At 55.5% G+C, this 21,222-nt stretch overlaps 1 protein-coding gene and 1 non-coding gene across 3 annotated transcripts in view; both read left to right on the forward strand.

Moving 5' to 3' along the window:
• The window catches only part of LRRC4B (leucine rich repeat containing 4B), a 37,656-nt gene extending 17,008 nt beyond the window's left edge, over positions 1 to 20,648 (forward strand). For both annotated transcript variants that reach the window (XM_045531044.1, XM_045531043.1), the window contains exon 3: positions 18,154 to 20,648. In XM_045531044.1, the coding sequence (XP_045387000.1) occupies positions 18,154 to 19,998 (1,845 nt within the window). In that variant the 3' untranslated portion in view covers positions 19,999 to 20,648. The remainder of the gene's footprint in view (positions 1 to 18,153) is intronic.
• On the forward strand, positions 2,101 to 2,205 carry LOC123624917. The gene has a single exon (XR_006730278.1). It is a non-coding gene; the product is annotated as a small nucleolar RNA U13 (small nucleolar RNA).
• Positions 20,649 to 21,222: the final 574 nt, after the last annotated feature.

Below are 21,222 nucleotides of genomic sequence, written 5' to 3' on the forward strand. Positions count from 1 at the left end.
CTGGGGGAGGTGCGCAGGTGGTGGCCAGTCCCTCCTCTCCGACCTCTGGGCGTCCCCACACCAGCTCTTTCCCCCTTCCCTGGGCACCTGTGGGACGCAGTTTGCATCCTGTTAACTGGAGCCTGCCTTCCGAGGTGGCGCCGAGGCGACCTGACTTCTCTCAGCACAACGCGCTCCGGTCTCTGTGCCAGTGTTGGGTCCCCAGGCACAGGGCCACCAGCCCACCCCCCACAGCAGGGGACAGGCAGGTTGGCCTGGGCTGAGCCCTGGAGTCACAGGTGTGCTGACAGCAACCCTTCCATGGGGACCCGTGTGCCACTGGGCAACCACAACCTTGCGGGGCCTTGGGCACGTGACAGCATGACTCTGAGCCTCAGTTTCTCCATCTGAAACACAGGGCTGATGAGAGCCCCGCCTTGAGGGTTGGCGCGAGGGCTGCTGGGCTCCAGGCTTGTCAAGGTTTGGAACCGGCTCTGGCCCCTGGCGGGCAGGCAGTGGGTACAGGTTGTGTCTGTCGTCACTTGCTGTGCAGCGTGGGCTTCGCGCCCCGTGTCCCGGAGTTGGTGTGAGGACTGGAGAGCCGAGAGCGCCTGGTGCCCGCGCGGTGCTGGCGCCAGGCTGGTGCTCAGGATGCAGCAGTGGCCACTTGATTAATTATGATTGTGATTAAGAGAGGCCTTAAATGATGCGGGGGCAGGGGGCAGAGCCGTGCTACTTTAAAGCAGGGTTTCTCAGCCTCTGCCCTGTTGACATTTGGGGCCAGATCATCCTTTGTTGGGGGGGGGAGCTCTGTCCTGTGCACCGTAGGGTGCTTAGCAGCGTCCCTGGCCACAGATGCCTACGCGCCCCGGCCCCCAGTTCCACTGTGGCCAGACGTTGCCAGCTGTCCCTGGGGGGAAATCGCCTGGGGTTGAGAATCACTGTTTTAAAGGTCACCCCCCGGCCCCCACTCAGGCCTCCTCCTACCCCAGCCTCTAAAGCTGAAGGTCCCAGAGCACCCCCGGATCCAACCTTCCTCTCACCACTGCATCTCTCCCAGGGGTGTCCCTGGGAAGGGGTGAGAGGGGTCACCAGCTCCCATCTGACTGTCCTGAGAGCCGGATTGAGGGAGGAGAGGGGACCTCTCGGGGGCAGTCCCTTCCTGGGTGGCTGTGGGGCAAGGACTGGGGAAGCCGGAGGGAGAAGGGCTCCAGAAGGGGTCACATCGCCCGACCGTCTTGCTGCAGGGTTTTGTCCTGTTGTCCAGGCTGCCACTTCTACCGGTCCGCTTTGAGTCTACCTCACATCCCTCTGGCTGCAGTCGCAGCTGGTCAGTGTCTGCCTTGCGGGCCTGGCATCCTGCAGCCTGCTCTGCGCCACACACCTGCCCCGTGCTCCCTGCAGTCCGTCCTTCCTGCGTTGGGGCATGTGACATTCCACAGGTACCGACAGCACCGGCCGTGTGCCGAGCCCTGTCCTAGGTGGTGGCCAAGCCAGGCCAAGCCCGGCCCTGAGCACCTTATATTCATTCTGGTGGGGAAGAAGCAATGACAAACAGGTTGGATGGCGTGTCCGGGGAAAATGCTCGAGGGACATGCGGGGGAGAGATGCTAGAGCGCCAGGGAGCGTGTCTGGGGTGAGGAGGTGCCGCGTCCGCTCACCAGCAGCCCAAGGCCCTGACAACCTCCCTTTAGCGGCATCTGGACTGTTTTCTCTTTGGGGAGCTCGGTGAACAATTCAATCCCGCAAACATTTGCTGAGAGCCACTGGTGGACATCCGTGAATTTATCTGTAGGTCACGCCCAGGTCTACTGCACCCGTGCATCACGCACATTATAACGCAGACACCAAAATGGACATTGTTAAAGGATGGCAAAAACAGGAGTGGGGCTCTGAATGCTTTCGTTTTGTCCCCGGGGTTCCTGCACCCACTCTGGAGACACTGGCTCTCCCAGACAGTGTCCCCAGGGGTAGAGGGGTATGTCCGGCCCGCGAGAGTGGACACGTGTGGACGATTGCTCAGTAGACTCGTCTTGCCGTAGTGAACACCTGCCAGACCCCAAGAGGAGTGGGCTGCTTCGGGGGCATCAAAAGCTTTTTAGAAAGTAGTAATAGTAATAAATCCTTCTGTGGCTCATGAGCACGATGGCTGTGTGCTCACACGCATGTGCGAGACGTGCCTCCCTCAAACCTCGTTACGACGGCGCGCGTGTGACCCGTCTGATGCAAAACAAACACACACACACAAAAATCCAAGATCAAGGAGCCAACAGAAAAAAGTAATAATGACGTTTTAATTATCCAAATTAAAAAATGAAAAAAAAATCACCCCAGTCCCACCACCTGGATATAAATAACTACTGTTTATATTTTGCTTTAATACCTTCCTGATGCTTCCCCGTGCCTGCGTACTGTTCTTTTAAATTACTTATTGCAGAATGAATACAAATTAATTGAGAAAAACTAGCAAATATACCTAAGTAAAAGCACAGGGACAAAAGCCAAACAGAATTCTGCAGCCACAGGTGACTCTCCTTAGCTTTGGTGTCTTTCCTTTTGGACACCCTCCACGCACGTCCTCAGCGTGTGGCACAGTGGGTAGGCACAGATTGATAAATGGATTTTTGCCTTTTTTAAAAAAAAAGAGAAAAATGGAATCACACTATTTCATACTGGTTTGAAACATGTTTTTGGCACCTAGAAGCATAACCACGAAAATCTTTCTCTGCGGCACTAAATACTCGGCTATGATGTTGTTTTCAAAGTCTGCATAGTATTGTGGTACATGGGCGTCCTGTTATTTAACTGGTCCGTTCTTCCAGTTTTTGAGTTGATATAAACACGGCCACAGTGAACATCCTGGTGCTCGTTCGTCCCAACAGGCTAGATTCTGCCCTTGGGACAAATTCCTAGAAGGGGAAGGGCTGTTCCTCTGTCCCCTCCCAAAGCACCCTGTGCACCAAGGCCCGGCCCCAGGGCACCGCTAGACACAGGCTGAATTCTAGAGACTGGAGAGCCTCCCCTGTGGGCTGGCTGCTTGGTTGTGGCCTGGCTCCCCGACTGTGCTGTCACCTGCAGGAGGGCAGGGACTTCACACCATTCCCTGCTGTGTCCCCAGCACCTAGACCAGAGGCCGCATGCAGTAGGTGCTCAGAGATCCTTGCCTGTGAATGGAAGGACGGCTTGAGAGCTCCTGCCCAGGTACTTGGCAGAGGCCCCAAACCATCTGTCAGCAGGAGCTGGAGGCAAGTCCCTGCAGCACCCTCTCGTGAGCACTGCGGGCAGGTGCAGCGAGGCTCTGTCACCCGTTCTTACCTGCCCCTGGCCTGGGCGCAGTATGCATGGCAAGAACCACAAGTGGGACAGCAGCGCACTGAGTGATGGCACTGGCCTCCCTCTGGGACGTTGTCGCCCACCTTTGGCTGGGTGGTCAAATGTCCTTTTGCACCATGACAGGGACAGCATGTGGCCCCTGTAGTAAGACAAAGACTTTTTTAAAATCCACAATCTTCCACGAGGCCCCCGATTGCTTTTGTGATTGGGGGGGCCAGCAAGCCTGAGCGGAGCCTGGGGAAACGGCTGCTAAGGCGGAGGCCTAGAGCCTGCCCCCCTCCCCTGTGCAGCCCCAGCGCCGCTCCGGTGACCGTGGGCAGCTCTGCCCCTCCGTCTCCTCAGGGGTCCACCCCCAGCCTCAGCCGGGCACGTGGTCCTCCCCTGACCCATGTCCTTCCTTGTCCCCCTTCCCCTCCACCCCAAAGCCAACCACCCTCATGTGTTTACTGTGGATCCTTCTGCTTGTGTGTGTTCTTGCAAAATGCTTATTGTTGCTTTGTGTGCATATATTTTTAATTTATGTAAATGAAGCTGCATTATAGATCGCTTTGTCTCACTGTGTTCGTTCGGCCTGTGTGTCTGAGAGCGATGCGCATTGCTGTGTGTGTGTCTACTCCACCGCTGTCGCTGCTGTAGAGTTGACAGGCGCCCGCCCGCCCCCTCCCTGCCTGGTGACGGATGTCCAGAGGCTTCTGGCTTCCCCACCGCAAACCTCGCTCAGGACCCCTTTGGGAGCTACATGATAATTTTTGTGGAATATATACCCGGGGGTGTTGCCGGGTCATAGGATAAGCATGTGCTTAATTTAACAAAATACCACTGGATCCGCTCAAGGCTTTTAGCAGCTGCCCTCTGTCCCCCTGGGGTCCACCATGAGGTCGTATGGCAAGGAAGTGTGGTTCTGTCCTGAGAAACAAACCAGCCCCTCCTAAGGAAATCATCAGAGGGGTTTCAAAGAGTTATGTTTAAGGACAGCCCCACAACCAACATCTAGAAGCAGCCTCAATTCCTGGTAACTAGGGGATTAATTAAATGCATAACTGCACATTCTTACAGTGGAATATTATGCAGCTATTTAAAAAAGAGTTTCAAAGAATATCAAATGACACAGGGAAATGCTCAAAACATAATTCTGAGCTTTCAAAAGATGTGAGTAGCCTGTCCAATTTCTTTTAAAAATTCAGCTTTGGGAGACCAAGACAGGAGGATCACTTGAGGCCAGGAGTTCAAGACCAGCCTGGGCAAGAAAGTGAGACCCCATTTCTACAAAAAAAATTAAAAATAAGCCAGGCATGGTGGCACCCACCTGTATTCCTAGCTACTCAGGAGGCTGAGGCAGGAGGATCGCTTGAGCCCTGGAGTTGGAGGCCACAGTGAGCTAGGATCAGGCCCCTGCACTCCAGCCTGGGTGACAGAGTGAGACCCTGTCTCTAAAAATAAAATAAAATAAAATAAAACTTAATAATATTTTTTTAAAAGCCCAGGGAACGCCCGGGCATGGTAATAGTGCCTTTCTCTTTGCACTAGTGTTATGGGGGATATTTAATTTTTTTCTTTATGTTTTCTGCTCTCTAAATATTCTTCAGTGAGAGCATTTAATATTTTTTGTAATTAGGACAAATTAAACTTAATAAGTACAAAATGTTATACACGCCGAAGAAAGAACATCTATGATGGGATTTGCTCACCTTTCCCTAGAGAAGGACAAAGAAGTGAAAATGTGTGGAGGGTTTGCCCTGGGCAGGAGAACCAAGAGTCTTCCTCCTGCACCGCCTGGCGCTCCCGTAAGGGCAGGATTACTTCTCCTGTTTTACAGATGTGGAAACCAAGGCTCAGGTGGCTCCGAGTGACTTGTCCAAGATCACCTCGCTGAGCTGTGGGCCCACGGGCTTTCCCGGTGCCCCGCCACAAAGCCAGTGCAGAGAGGCCAGGCCCAGACGGCCACAGCGGGGCAGCCCCTGTTACAAAGGGTCAATCTGTTACAAAGAAACCCCCCCTGTAGTGCATTTCCCAGGCAATGGCAATGGCGTTTCCAACCAGCTTGAGATTTTCCAGGTGGCCGATCCCCTCTGGCGGCATGAAATACAGGGAGTTTTCAAGTGGGCGGACTTTTCCCAGTTAGAGCGGTTTAAGAAGAAAATGGTGAAAGATCTAGAAGTTGACCCTCTCTTGAGGTCAACTAGGACAGCCCCCTGCCTGCAGGCCAGTGACGAGCCGCCGGGAGGTCTTCTGGGTGCGAAGGGGCAGCTGCCCACTCCGCTGCCAGGACTTCCCGTCTAGCTGTGGCCCCTCCGACGCTCCTTCTCTCTTATTGTCTCGGGAGTGTCGGCACAGGGCCTGCCTAGTCCTTGTCACACTCAGTGTCACCACTTGTCAAATAGGACTCCTGATACTTCGTCAGTTCCTTCTTATTTCCATCATGACATGTAACACGCATACAGAAGAGAACACGGGACATGAAAGTCCAGCTCGAAAGATTATCACAAAGAGCACAGCCATGTAAATGCCACCCAGGTCAAGAAATGGAATATAGAGACGACACCCCCCCCCACCTCGCACCCTCCCCCGGGCCCTTCCAGCCATCACCTCCCTCTTCTCCCCTGAGACAAGCCTCCCCTGACTTCTGGCTCCAGAGGTCAGTTGGGCTGCATGCAGGTGGGATGGCGCAGGTCTGTAACCATGCAGGTGTGTAGCTGCACAGGTGTGTAACTGCACAGGTCTGTAACCATGCAGGTGTGTAGCCGCACAGGTGTGTAACTGCACAGGTCTGTAACCATGCAGGTGTGTAATTGTGCAGGTGTGTAACTGCACAGGTGTGTGATTGTGCAGGTGTGTAACTGCACAGGTTTGTAACTGTGTAGGTGTGTGATTGTGCAGGTGTGTAACTGCACAGGTGTGTAACCTTGCAGGTGTGTGACTGTACAGGTGTGTGATTGTGCAGGTGTGTAACTGCACAGGTGTGTAACCTTGCAGGTGTGTAACTGTACAGGTGTGTGTGCAGGTGTGTAACTGCACAGGTTTGTAACTGTGCAGGTGTGTAACTGTACAGGTGTGTAATTGTGCAGGTGTGTAACTGCACAGGTGTGTAACCATGCAGGTGTGTGATTGTGCAGGTGTGTAACTGCACAGGTGTGTAACCTTGCAGGTGTGTAACTGTACAGGTGTGTGTGCAGGTGTGTAACTGCACAGGTTTGTAACTGTGCAGGTGTGTAACTGTACAGGTGTGCAATTGTGCAGGTGTGTAACTGCACAGATGTGTAACCTTGCAGGTGTGTAACTGCACAGGTGTGTGATTGTGCAGATGTGTAACTGCACAGGTGTGTAACCATGCAGGTGTGTAACTGCACAGGTGTGTGATTGTGCAGGTGTGTAACCACGCAGGTCTGGCTCCTTTGCTCTACACGGTTGCTGGAATTCATCCTCGTGGTTTCGTGAGACTCCCTTCCTGTCCTTTACTTTTGTACTGTTGTATAATATTCTGTCAAGTGAAGGCCCTGTGGCTTATCCATTTCCTGTTGATGGGCATGTGGGTTGTTTCCAGTTTGGGGCTGTCGCCCTGCTTGATTTTAGATTTAGAATCTTTTCTTCGCGCTGGGGAGACTTGAGCTGAGCTCCTGCCGGTCCCTGGAGAGGAAAACCCCGGCCAGGGGAGAGGGCAGCTGGCCCGCTGCCTGCGGTCTCTGACCATGCACCGCTGTGGCTCCTCCTCGGGGACTGTCACAGACCGGCTCAAGCAGGGAAAAGACCACACACAGCACACTCCACGCTTTTCCCACACTCTCGTCCTCCTTCAGCTGCCATCCCGAGGTGTCCCGGCCTTGCTACCATGACTGAGCCAGAGTCCTCCCTCGGGCGCCTCTGGCATCTCCCGCTCCCCCGGCTCAGCACCTTCGCGTGTGCTCTTCCCTCTTTGGGCACCTTACTGAACCTGTCTGGGCCTCAGTTTTGTCATCAGTGAAATGGGAATAGGAACAGTCCCTCTGTCATAGAGTTGCTGAGAAATCCGATGCTTTCATTCTTTGAATAAACAGGTACTGAGGCCACGTGCGCCCGGCACTCTCCGAGGCACTTACAGATGAGACAGGACTTAGCAGACGATGTCGCTTGGAGGGGAGATTAGCTGCTGAGGAGCGCTAGCGAGGGCTAGTAGTGAGACCGCTACGTGGCTGCTGTCATCGTCCTTTGTGACTCTGACAAACGTCTCAGCCTCAGAGGTGCCTTCTCAGAGCACCCAGTCTGGTCATACCCGCTGGCCCCCGAGGCCTCCCAGACTGGCTGGTCGCACTGTGTGTGTCAGCCCTGGCCCCACCCCGCACACAGCGCAGAGCCTGACAAACTGTAGGTGCCCAAAATATTATTACAGCCCTTAAACTGACAAATGCATAGAACTGCTTGTCGTCTTGCAAAGCCATCCGTCCGCTGAGCCTCGGACAACCCCAGGAGAGGGTGGGCGGGAGAATCACCCTGACTTCTCACTTGAGGAGACCGAGGCCCCGAGAGGCACAGACCCGTGCTGTCCCCTCCACGAATGACGTTAAGGCCTCGGGTCACCTCTCTGAGCCTGCTTCCCGTGCAGGAAAACAGAACCAACGATTTCTACAGCCCAGGGAGGGTGGGCAGGGGGTGCAAGCTGGGCCCCAGCCCTGCTCCGAGCCCTTTCGTGGCCAGTGAATTTCAACCTCGCCACAACGCTCGAGTAGGTGCTGTTCTTATCCTCATTTTACAGAGGAGGAAACTGAGGCAGAAGAGAGCGAGACTCTTGCACACGATGCAGAGTTAGTGAGGGGAACTCGGACTGCCCCCAGGCAGGCTGCTGCAGAACCTCATTTCTTCAACACGACTCCCGACGCTCCCAGGCTAGAGCCTGGTGACTCGATCCCGGAACCCAGTCCTGACTGTCTGCACCCCACAGCCCAGCCCTGCTCGGGCCTTGTCCTGGCTGGCCGGGACACTTGCCCAGCTTGTTCCTAGCCTCCCCACCTCTGCCTGCCACCGCCGCCAACCCCACACACCCTGGCCCCGGGGTCACCCCTACACTAAACTCAGGGGCGCCCTCTACTGGGTGCCAGATGCCACCCCAGCCCCTTCCTTCCCGCCCTTCCAGAAACCCCCTTGCCCTTGAATAGCCACAGTCTTGGCTGTGCCTGCCCTGTGCCAGGTGTCCTTCCTTGTGGGTCACAGATACGGACAGTTTAATCGTCACGGTGACACCACGAGGCGGGTCTCTCACCACCCCCGGGGGGGGGCCGGAGAGCGGAGCTGAGACCCTCGCCCTGCGCTGCCTGTTACTCCTGTGCCTGACCAGCCCCGCCAGCCCCATCTGCGGCATCCAGTTCAGACCCTGACTCACTTATTGAGCACCTACTGTGTACCAGGCACCACTCTAGGCCCAGTGAATAGGACAGACACCGATCCCTGCCCGGGGGAAGCCGGGCAGAGAGAGAGACCATAGGGCAGGTAAGCAAGTACAGCACCCTGTACGCTGGGGTGAGTGAGGCGCTGGGCAGGGGAGCAGGAGGGGGTCGGCAGTGCAGGTGGGGGGCGCAGGGAAGGAGGGAGGCTGGAGGGAGGGAGTCTAGGCCCAGCGGCTCATCTGGGGCCCACACCGGCCCCTGCCATGCTGCCAGCCACATCCTGACCACCAGGGAAGGCCCTGTGGAGGAGAGAGGCACAAGTCCCTTATCTCAGGGAAAAGGAAGAAATAGGAGAAGTCATCATGAAAACAGTTGGTGCGAAAAATAACATTTTTTAAAATCTGAATGTAAAAAAAAATTAACACAAGAAACAACAGTAAGCTTACCAAACTTTTCTTATCAGTTCATTACATTCAAAACATATAAAAACAAGTTATCTTAACAGTGTTAAGATGAACCGTTCACTTAATCATTTTCCCACCACAGTTAAATTTTTAATAAAGGATTTCTTGGCAGCGTATTTTCCTAAAAAGCACAACAGAATACAGTGGGATTTTTTTCAGCTTTAGTAATATTTGCTTACCACACTGAAGTGGAAAGTCCCCTAAATAGGCCAAGTTGTGGGATAAAAGAACAGGGAAGAGTCCCCCACTGGGGACTGGGAAGCGGTCGTCGCTGGGGGCAACATTCCCTTGGCTGATTCGTGTCTGTGTCCCTGATACCTGGCACAGCCTGGCACAGGCAGAGGTGGGCTTGGCAAGTGGGGCTGAAGGATTGAGGGAGCTGGAGGTGTGGGCAGCTCGGTGGCTCTCAGGGGCAGGCCTGGTTCTCCGCTGTATCACAGAATGTCAACAACTTGGTCCTGCCAATATGCCAGGGTGAGGGGCGGGGGATTTAGAACCGTCTCCGCCCCCCCTTGCCCATCCTACTTTGTGTCAGTGGCCTTGGGGGACCCAGCCCATGACTTAGAGATTATCTAGCTTGGGGTGTTTCAGACTATGCCCTGGGGCAGAGGCGGGGGGGCCCAGGCCTGCCTCCCCCTGCAGCCAGGGCAGCCCCTGTGACCTGTTTCTGTTGCTGGTTAAATGACCGTTGACACGATCATTACGTTCAGTGTCTCTCTTCTCTACTTGAGACTGGGCTCCGGGAAGACATGTGTCCAGCATGACACTGGACACACAGCAGCTGCCAAAAAATATCTGTCAAATGAGCACATCAGTACATGGTGATGTATGAATGAATGGGCCCTGCAGCTCCAGAGCACACTGAACCCACAGGCAGCCCGACCCGCTGCCTGTGGGGGTAGGCATGGTGGTGTAGGGGGTAGGCATGGTGGAGACCTCCATGTTTGGATTCAGGAGAGGCAGACTTGGAGTCCTTGTTTTGCAGCGTTGGAGCTGGGAGGCTGAGGACAAGTGACTTCACCTCTCTGAACCTCTGTTTCCTTAGCTGTAAACCATCAGATATGGGGGTGAAAGGCAGGGCCTGTGCTTGATAACCTCCATGCGACAGGATTTCCACAAGGATTAAATGAGGTCATGACCTCAAACATTCAGCACATAATAGCACTTAACAAACGTGGTTCCCCTTCTACCTTACGGGGAGGCTTCCCAGGATGGCTTTTTGCTGTAGAGTCAGAGACGAGATCAGTCTTACGTCGTTTATAAGGAGAAAAGAGGAATTGACTGGCTTTGGTCTTTAGGTATGCATGGTCAATTTTAAGGGTAATCACTAAATGAAGAGAAAATATATAAATTCTAAAACAGTAGAGAGGGAAAGTGGGATCAAGAGAAATTCAATCAATACAAAAGACAATGGGAAAGGGGAAAGAACAGTCTACAAAAATCAGGACAAATAAAAAGCACAAAATAATACTGTAGGAATAATTTTAAAAATATTAGTAATTACAATAAATGTAAATGGACTAAACTTCCAGTTAAAAGAGAGATTTTCAGACTGAATTGAAAACAAAATCGAAAACACGTACCTAAAACATGAAGACAGAAATCATGAAGGTAAAAATGATGACAAACACCACAAGAAAGGTGGTGTAGCTTTGATAATATCAGACAGGTGGACTTTATAGCAGGAAGCAGAATAGGTGGGAACCAAAACACCAGTGCTTCTTAGCTCCCAAGTTCTGTCACTGAGGATTTTGACATGTTGGCATTGTCACCCAGGCTGAAAGGTGTGCAGGCACACACTGACCAACCCAGCTGGGGTGTTCTCTAATAAGAGCCTTGTCTGCTGTCTGCTGTAGTCCATTTATTTAGCAGCTCTTGGCTAAAGTCTGCTATGCGGGAATGCAGAAATCATCCCCACCCAGTCTCTACTCCCTCAGACTCATAGCCCAGACAGAGACAGATGTGTGTGTGATGGGTGAGGGAGCAGGGGTCAAAGAGGACTTTCCAGGGGAGGACAGCTGGAATTTTCCAGAGGACAAGGAGGAGGACTATTTTCCAGGAAGAGGGCAGAGGCTGTGCAAAGGCAGAGAGGCTGGACGGAGTGTGGCAAGTGCAGGAACCCCATGCCCGCCCCTGCTGTGACTGCATTAGAGGACAGGGCAGCACGGCAGATTCTGGAGGGTGATGTGGTGAGGTCCCAGCTGCACTTTAGACCATTCTGGCAGCCAATGTAGAGGAAGGACGCTGGGGGAGAAACTGGAAGCCCAGGGACAGGACCAATGTTAATGATCCTTATCCGCTGAGTTAACCAGTCAAAAATATGTACTGTTGCCATGTCCCGAGCATTGCCTATCTCATCCCAATCACTCGCTGTCTTGTCCACCCCTCACAATCACCCCATGGTAACCTGTGAGGAAAGTGGACTCAGAGAGGTTGTGACACTCGCCCGAGGTCACACAGCTGGTCAGCAGCAAAGTCAGGATTCAAACCCTGCCCCAACTCTTCCCCACTGGGCTGCTCTGCGGGCATTCCACAGAGAAGAGGAGAGAGGATGGCTTGGAAATCTGTTCAGAATAAAGAGACTCACTATTTAAAGCAACCCCAGGGCACATCTTTCAATAAAACCAGGCTTCCCTTTGCAGCAACACCCCCAACCCGCTCAGCTCTCAAGCGCATTATTAAAGTGATTGGCGGGGGGACCCCGCCGCCTTTGGGAGCTCCCTTTCATCTCCCTTCACACCCCGCTCTCCATCGCAACTGGGGCACAGCATGCTGGGGGGCCAGGGGGGGCCAGGGGGGCCAGCAGCCTCAGGCTCTGCCCCGTGGACATGCTGTCGTTGTTGTCCTCTGCGCAGGGGCACCAGGGAGACTTGGAAACCGGCTGGAGCCCTGCTGCACACCTCCCAGGCCCCGCCAAGTCACTTGACTTCCCTGAGCCTGGGTCTCCTTGTCTGCGAAATGGGGTGTGACGCCCACCTCCTGGGGGGCTGGGGGAGTAGACGGGGACCAGGGGTGCTGCAAAGGCTCAGGGAGCTGCAGGCAGGAGGGCGGCCGTGGAGGGTGCCAATGCCCGGGTCCAAACCCTACCTCTGCCACTTCCTCGTCCTGTGGCCTCGCTGAGCCTTTCCCTTCTCTGAAACGCGAGCCTAACAGCACCTGCCTTGCGGGGCTGGTGGAGGGAAAGCTGCAGTGGCCAATGTGGACCGCCCAGCCCGGAGCCTGGCGTCATCCCCGGTGCTCAGTGCATGTGCGCAGGCGCCAAGCCCCACGCTGAGCGAATCCCACTCATGCCCTCGAGCCTTCAGGACAGCCCTGCCAGGTTGGCGTGCGATGCTCTTTCACAGACAGTGGCCCTGTCCACATCTGCACCTTCAGAACTGCTTTACCCCATGCAATGCGTAAGCAACGGATGGGAGAGTCCTTTGGGCTGGGTTCAAGAGGGCGAGCAGGAGCTTTCCAGGCGGATGAAAGGGAAGGGCGTCCTAAGCAGAGGGAACAGCATGTGCAAAGGTGGAGTACCTGGCGAGATGGACCAAGGACTGACACTTGCTGACTTGTGTCTGGGGTGAAGGCTGAAAGAGAGGGGCCATGCAGAGGGGAAGGGAGGGAAAGGGAGAGGGAGGGGACGCAGGCAGGGCTTCCAGGCAGGCGGAATTTCCCGAGGACACTGGAGAGCCATGGAGGTATCCAAAGACAAGGTCAGCTGTGGGTGCAGCAGGAATCCCGGAGACTGGAGGAAGAGACTGGAGGCCAGGCAGGGGGCTGGGCCAGGGGCCAGGGAGAGAGGATGAGACCTGACCTGGGCTGTGGGGACAGAGGAAATTGGGGGGGGGGTTGGCTGTGAGGCTGTAAAAGGGACAGAGCCCTGGGCCCTGCTGGCTGACCCAGGGGCGGGGCTGCGACCCCACTTTTGACGGGGAAGGTGGGCTGGAGGGGCCTCACTGAGAACAGGGACCCCAGAAAGAGGGAGCAGCAGGGTAGGGCACAGAGTGTTTGCTGGGAACCGAGGAGGCCCCCAGGCCATCTGAGCGTGACCAAGACAGGACAAGGGTGAGTTCCAGGGAGCTCTCGGCGGCACCTGGATCAGGGATCCCTTTGGTCTCAATTTCTTGGTCCAAACGCTCCAGTCACTAGGGAGAGAGTAAAGTGGACTTTTAAAGGGTTAGACTGTCCCCACCCTACGAACTGTGTGCAGTAGGGTCTCCGGGCAGGAGCACACAGATTCCAGTGCATTTGCCACGAAAGGTTTGTGTTGATGTTTAGCATCCCGTGGGACAGACCTGCGAGAGGACAGGCTACGAGCAGCACTGGGCTGGGCTCTTCCACGGAGATTGTCTCCAAGGAGGAGACTGAGGCTTCAGACCTTGAGCCCAATCGGGCCAGAGGCTTTCTCGAGCCCCCACCTCTCCTGCCCTGGGCGGGAGGTGCCCACGGCCCCCAGCCTCGGGCACAGGCACAGTCGCATCACCAGCAGCATGCAGAGACCCCAGGCTGGCTCGGAGCCGTCCCCAAGCCTCACGACCCACTAGCCGATGAAGGCATCTGTCATGCTCTGCCCATTCCCTGCCCCAGCCAGGGGCCTGCTCGGCATGGCCCCCAGCAGGGGCGTCCTGCAGTCTGATCACCCACCCACTCCCTGCAGACTCAGATCACCCCCTGCGCCATGTGAAACAGCGTTCGCTGAGGTTTGCTTCAGTCCTAAAAGTTAGCCAAGTTCACTGTAAGAAACTAGCGAAGGCAAAGCATATGAAGGAAAATGAAGATCGTTCTGTCAGTTCCAGCGTGACGTCCAGTTCGGGGCCAGAATTCCACACAGCCATTCTGACATATTTTTGAAGCATATTTCATCATATGAGAAAATGCTCGCCAAATAATATTATCAAGGGGAAATGCAGGACCCGGGAAAGTATATTGTATCATCAAAATTTTGTAAAAAATTTAAAAGATGATGCAAAAATATATCCCTGCATCATATGCATAGGAAAAAGATTGGAAGGATGTGTATCAAATTGTCAACATAAGTAAATTCTGGGTGGATGTACTTTGGCTGATTTTATTCTTTTCTTATACTGTTTTCCTAAATGAGTGTGTATTACTTTTGTCAGCAGAAAAGGAAGGTATACAAAAAGTTGTTTTGTTTGTTATTCCATCTAACATGGTACCCGGCACAGGCCTGGCCCCCGGGAGACTTCAGTTAATGTTTATGGAATGGGAAGGAGGGGAGGCGTTCCCCTGCCATGGTCACACGCTGCATCTGCATGTCCCCTGTTTGTCCTGATTCCGCCCCTCACGCCTATAACCCATTCACGGTCACCCAAGAAGTCCAAAATGTTAAGGGCCCTAATGTATCTCCTTGTTATTCCTTTCACTCTGAGTCTGCCAAGAGTCCTCCATTTGGCAAGGTTGCCAGAGCTGTTCTGTGTATCCTCAGGAAATCTGGTGTCTACTTGGGGAATGAACCTCAGTTCTGCTCAGAAAGGGCCCCAAGACATGAGATTCTGAGCGGGTCTGCTTTCAAATTCACTCTGTTACAGAACGCAGCAAACAAGCCCAAAACCTAGGTGTGTGCCGCTGTGTTCTTGGAAGCCCTGTGGTTGAGACCCAGTCCTTTGCCTCCCTGGAAGGGCCTAGACTCTGGTCTGTGGGAGCCCAGAGTGGGTGCCCCTCACCAGACTGGGGTGGGTAGAAGGGACCAGGACATCTCCCAGAGCAGGTGACACTGGAGCTGGGTGTTGAAAGGCAGAGGGGAGGTAACCAGACAAAAAGGTAGGAAGGGTGTTCCCGGCAGAGGAACAGCAGGTGCGCGGGCACGGAGGTGGGAGTGTGTGCCGTGCTCAGGGACCCGCTAGAACAGGAGACAAGGGGAAGGATGAGTGGGAGAGGAAGGAGCATGACCTCAGCCGCCTGGCATGTCCTGCTCGCGGGCAGGGACCCTGTCTTACGGGCTCTCACTGTCGTTGTCGCCTTGGTGTGCAGCACAACGTGGAGTGGGAGAATCTTGCACTGGGAATGATGGGGACACTGGGGGGGGAGCTGTGAGAAGGGGAGGCACAGGGGATCCGTGGGTAACACGCAGATCTTTCTGGGGCCTGGCGAGGCCCTGTCTGCCCTGAGGATGCAGTAAGAGGGTTCTCTGACCCCAGAGCTGCGCCCTCTGCAGGTGGCGCTGTACCCACGGCTTTGGGTTAGAAGGCTCAGGGCTCTGATCCCAAAGTCAGGGCACGCACGAGTCACCCAGCGCCAGCAGTAACAATAACAGTAATGATGTGATGACCGCCCCTGAGCACGTGGGAGGAGGGGACACTGCCTGAGCACTGGCACTGGGACCTCTTCTCGTCTCCGGCACTGCCCAGCGTGGCTTTCATCATCCTCCCTGCACGGCAGGAGTGAGCCCAGAGCTACAGAGAGCACAAGTGACAGCCTCTACAGCCAGAAAGGGGTAGGCGGGATTTGAACAAGGCCCTGCTCTTCCCGCCACGTGCTCGGCCTCAGTTTCCACGACTGTCGTATGAGAACAGCGACGTGTGGGTGCAGGCTCCGGCCAGCCCCGCCCAGCTCTGCCACAGAACGAGCCACTTCCGGGGCCTCCGTTTCCTCCTTTCCAAAACCGAGCAGTAATAGTCCTCCCTCACAGGGCGGATGCTGTGTGACATCCGAGGCGCCCTGAGCGGGAAACGCACACGGGATCCGGAAGCCTGGGCAGGAAGAGCGGAACATCTCTAACTCTTAAGCTTTTGTCTTGATCACGTGTTGAAATGATAAGATTTGGGGCATACTGGGTTAAGTAAATATATTATTACAATTGATTTCACCTGTTTTGCTTAATGCGGCTTCTAGGAAATTTCAAATTACACACGTGGTCCACGTTATGTCTCCATTGGACAGCGCTGGCATGAATTGTAATTTTATGACTGTGTTTATGCCAAGAACATTACTACTGCTCCTGATCCTGGGTGCCTCTCAGCTATATATTTTTTCTTCATTTTTTTTGTTTTGTTTTTATGCCTGCTTATTATAAAGGTAATTTTTGTTCATTGAGAAAAAAAATAACAAAAGAGTAAAAATTGCCCATAATCCCCAACAGCTGGAGTTTACTACTAAGAACAGCTTGAAGTATTTCCTTCCAGTCTTTTTTTCAGTACATAAATGCAGACACCTAATTCTTCAGCTTTTTTTGTTGTTGTTGTTTTTTTATTAGTTTCATGCAGTTGCGATGGCATGCGATGCTGTTGGGAGTTCTCCACTGGCCCCTTAATGTTGTGACATAGCGTCCCCCTAAATGCATCTCTCCTCGTCTGTCCCTTCCCCCCAGTACATGCTATTAACTCGGCCTCAAACCTGCGCTCTGACCCTCTGGGCCTGGGAGGGTTCTGTGAGACTCTGCCTCCAGCGCCCCGTCCTGCACTGCCCGTCCTGTGGTCCCCAGGCCCAGCCCTGTGAGGTAGGAAGTGAGAGGTCAAGAGCTAGGGCTCTGCAACCAGAAAGCCTGGACCCAATCCCAAATCTACCTTCCCCTTCTGTGTGACCTTGGGCAAGTCACCGCACCTCTCTGTTTCTAATTCATAATCCCTCATGTGAAACCTTTGAGGCCACATGTGTTTGGCATTCTGATATTAGAAAGGTAATACTGGGCCGGTCATGGTGGCTCACTCCTGTAAACCTAGCACTCTGGGAGGCCAAGGCAGGAGGATCGCTCAAAGTCAGGAGTTCGAGACCAGCCTGAGCAAGAGCGAGACCCCATCTCTACTAAACATAGAAAGAAATGATCTGGACAACTAAAAATATATAGAAAAAATTAGCCGGGCATGGTGGCGCATGCCTGTAGTCCCAGCTACTCGGGAGGCTGAGGCAGGAGGATCGCTTGAGCCCAGGAGTTTGAGGTTGCTGTGAGCTAGGCTGACGCCACAGCACTCTAGCCAGGGCAACAGAGTGAGACTCTGTCTCAAAAAAAAAAAGAAAAAGAAAAAGAAAAAAAAAAAAAAAGGTAATGCCGTACAGCGTGTATTTTACAACATCCTAGCAGTCTTACACCCCTTATCAAATGTGGGAATTTCGAGAGTGAAATGTTTGAATAGTCACATGAGTGGGATCACTACAAGCTTTAAATAGCTGCATGTGAGTTCTGATCAGGTCTGGCCACCAAATGGGCTTTGGTGCCAAAGATGGGAAACCTGGTTTCCAGGGCCTTCTGAAGTTTGGAATGGTGGGTCTTGATAAGCACTTAAACAGCACCAATCTCGTAGGGCAGTTTGGAGGATTAAATGAACCGTTTAGAACAGTGTCTGGCAGCAAAGAAATGTTCGATGCATGCTAGCTCCTGGTATTAGTGTTTTTCGTCTTTTTAATTTATTTTTATTTTTAGAAATATGTCCATAATAAAATGCCATTTTAAGTGTAGAGTTTGGGGGGGGGTCTTGACAGTTGCATTCACGCTGCAACCACCACCCCAGCAGGGAACATTTCCATCACCCCAGAAAGTTCTCTCATGCCCCTTCCCAGTCTGCCCCGCACACGCAGAACACCTCGGGCGTGGTGTGGATGGAATCGGCGCATGGGCTCCTTGTGTCCGGCATCTTGTGCTCAGCATGATGCCTGAGAGAGTCATCGGGTTGTGTGCAGCAGTGTTTGTTCCTTCCCCAAGGCGAGTCACGGTGTTCCACGGTGGGGACACACCACAGAGTGTGCATCTGCTCACCGGTAATGGACATTTGGGTGGATTCCAGTTCAGGCTGTAATGACCCAAACTGCTGTGAACACCCGTGGATAAGCCACTGTATGCACATCTGCCTTTGTTTCTCCCGGGGAAACACTCGCAAGGGAAGGGCCGGGTCGTATGGCACCTCCGGTCCTAACTTTGTCAGAAACCGCCCAACTGTTTCCCTAAGTGGTGGCCCTGTGTCGTAGCCCCAACCAGCAAAGCCAGAGCGATCCGTTGCCCCACGTGCGGCACAGCACGTGCGGCCTTCGTGATTTCTGTCATCAGTGTTAGCGTCACTGACCCCGTGTCCCCTCCCTGCCCCCAGGTGATCCGGACAGACACGTTCAAGCACCTGCGGCACCTGGAGATCCTGCAGCTGAGCAAGAACCTGGTGCGCAAGATCGAGGTGGGCGCCTTCAATGGGCTGCCCAGCCTCAACACGCTGGAGCTGTTCGACAACCGGCTGACGACGGTGCCCACGCAGGCCTTCGAGTACCTGTCCAAGCTGCGGGAGCTCTGGCTGCGCAACAACCCCATCGAGAGCATCCCCTCCTACGCCTTCAACCGAGTGCCCTCGCTGCGGCGCCTCGACCTGGGTGAGCTCAAGCGGCTGGAATACATCTCGGAGGCGGCCTTCGAGGGGCTGGTCAACCTGCGCTACCTCAACCTGGGCATGTGCAACCTCAAGGACATCCCCAACCTGACAGCCCTGGTGCGCCTGGAGGAGCTGGAGCTGTCGGGCAACCGGCTGGACCTGATCCGCCCGGGCTCCTTCCAGGGCCTCACCAGCCTGCGCAAGCTGTGGCTCATGCACGCCCAGGTGGCCACCATCGAGCGCAACGCCTTCGACGACCTCAAGTCGCTGGAGGAGCTCAATCTGTCCCACAATAACTTGATGTCACTGCCCCACGACCTCTTCACGCCCCTGCACCGCCTCGAGCGCGTCCACCTCAACCATAACCCCTGGCACTGCAACTGCGACGTGCTCTGGCTCAGCTGGTGGCTCAAGGAGACTGTGCCCAGCAACACGACGTGCTGCGCCCGCTGCCACGCACCCGCCGGCCTCAAGGGCCGCTACATTGGTGAACTGGACCAGTCGCACTTCACCTGCTACGCGCCTGTCATTGTAGAGCCGCCCACGGACCTCAACGTCACCGAGGGCATGGCTGCCGAGCTCAAGTGCCGCACGGGCACCTCCATGACCTCTGTCAACTGGCTGACGCCCAATGGCACCCTCATGACCCACGGTTCCTACCGTGTGCGCATCTCTGTCCTGCATGATGGCACGCTCAACTTCACCAACGTCACCGTGCAGGACACGGGCCAGTACACGTGCATGGTGACGAACTCGGCTGGCAACACCACCGCCTCAGCCACGCTCAACGTCTCCGCCGTGGACCCCGTGGCGGCTGGGGGCTCTGGTGGCGGTGGGGGCAGCCCTGGGGGCAGCGGAGGTGTCGGCGGGGGCAGTGGTGGCTACACCTACTTCACCACGGTGACGGTGGAGACCCTGGAGACACAGCCTGGAGAGGAGGCCGTGCAGCCTCGGGGGACGGAGAAGGTCCCGCCAGGGCCCACGACGGACGGTGTCTGGGGTGGGGGCCGGCCCGGGGACGCTGCAGGCCCAGCCTCGTCATCCACCACGGCGCCTGCCCCACGCTCCTCGCGGCCCACGGAGAAGGCGTTCACGGTGCCCATCACGGACGTGACGGAGAACGCCCTCAAGGACCTGGACGACGTCATGAAGACCACCAAGATCATCATCGGCTGCTTCGTGGCCATCACCTTCATGGCCGCCGTGATGCTCGTGGCCTTCTACAAGCTGCGCAAGCAGCACCAGCTCCACAAGCACCACGGGCCCACGCGCACCGTGGAGATCATCAACGTGGAGGACGAGCTGCCCGCTGCCTCGGCCGTGTCTGTGGCCGCCGCGGCCGCCGTGGCCGGTGGGGGCAGCGTCGGTGGGGACAGCCACCTCGCCCTGCCCGCCCTGGAGCGCGACCACCTCAACCACCACCACTACGTGGCAGCCGCCTTCAAGGCGCACTACAGCAGCAACCCCAGCGGCGGGGGCTGCGGGGGCAAGGGCCCGCCCGGCCTCAACTCCATCCACGAACCTCTGCTCTTCAAGAGCGGCTCCAAGGAGAACGTGCAAGAGACGCAGATCTGAGGCCGGCGGGGGCGGGGTGGGGGGTTGGCGAGGGGCTTGGAGAGCCGCCACCCCAGAGCCCACCCGGGCACGCCCGACTGGGACCCCTCCCCACAGCCCAGCCCACCCTGGGACCAAGCGGGGAAGGTGGGGAGAGGCGGCGTCCAGCCCCACCCGGGGCTCAGACCCCAGCGAGGACAGGCCGGGGCTCCAGGAGTGGAGTCTCCACGGTTCTAGCCTCGCTTCCACCTATCCTGGTGACGGGAGGGGACCCGGGATTCAGGAGAAGTGGCCCGAGCCCTCCACGTTTCCTCCTCGCGCTCCCGTCCAACCGTCCCGCCCGCCGCCGCCACCTTCCAGGGGAGACAGGAGCTTTTTGGAGGGGTACCCTTTCCCCTCACCCCGACCACCCTCCTTTTACGGTTCATTTTTTGCAGTTTGACGCCTGTCCCTCCCTCCCCCTCCTCCAGCCCCCCGAAACTGAAGAGACACGTCGCCCGCGCTCCCGGCCCTTCCCCGCTGGGGGGGCAGCCTGACCGCCCGCCCCCACCTGCCCCACAGACTCTTTTGATACAACTGAAGGGAGGTTTGCGTCAACGACTACCTGCTCTGTAATTACTTTAAAAAAAAACACGGAAAAAGTAAAAAAATTATTTTTTTTGGTCATGAAAGCATGGAGGAGAGAGAACAAAGTGAATGTGGGTGGGAAGCAGGAGAGGCTGGGAACAGGCCTCCCAGGCCCCATCGGGACAGAGGCACCTCTGGGGTGGTCCTAGGCCCTCAGCCTTCACCCCGGAGACCCCAGAGAGGGGTCTGCACAGGGACAAACCCCACATCAGTTCCCTGTATTTGTTCCCTCGGGCGGGGCCACAGCCAATGCCAGATGGGGCCTTAGAGCAACAGGGATCCTGTCTGACAGTTCTGGAGGCTCCAAGTCCAAGATCGAGGTGCCAGCGGGGCCCCGCTCCCTCTGAAACCTGGACAGAGGCCCTTCCTTGCCTCTTCCAGCTGCTGGTGGCCCCAGACGGCCCTGGCTTGTGGCAGCCTCTCCCTAGTCTTCCCAGGACCCGCGCCCTGCGTCTTCACGCTTCTTCCCTGTGTGTGTGTCCGCCTGGGTCCAGCTTCCCCTCTGTCAAGGACCCTAGTCACGCGGGACAGGGAGCACGCCCCCATCCAGGATAACCTCAACTTGGTCCTCAGCAAATGCCCATTCTGAGGCACTGGAGGCCAGGACTTCTAGAAATC

This window comes from Lemur catta, chromosome 19 (genome assembly GCF_020740605.2).
Source record: "Lemur catta isolate mLemCat1 chromosome 19, mLemCat1.pri, whole genome shotgun sequence".
Classification (NCBI taxonomy): Eukaryota; Metazoa; Chordata; class Mammalia; order Primates; family Lemuridae; genus Lemur; species Lemur catta.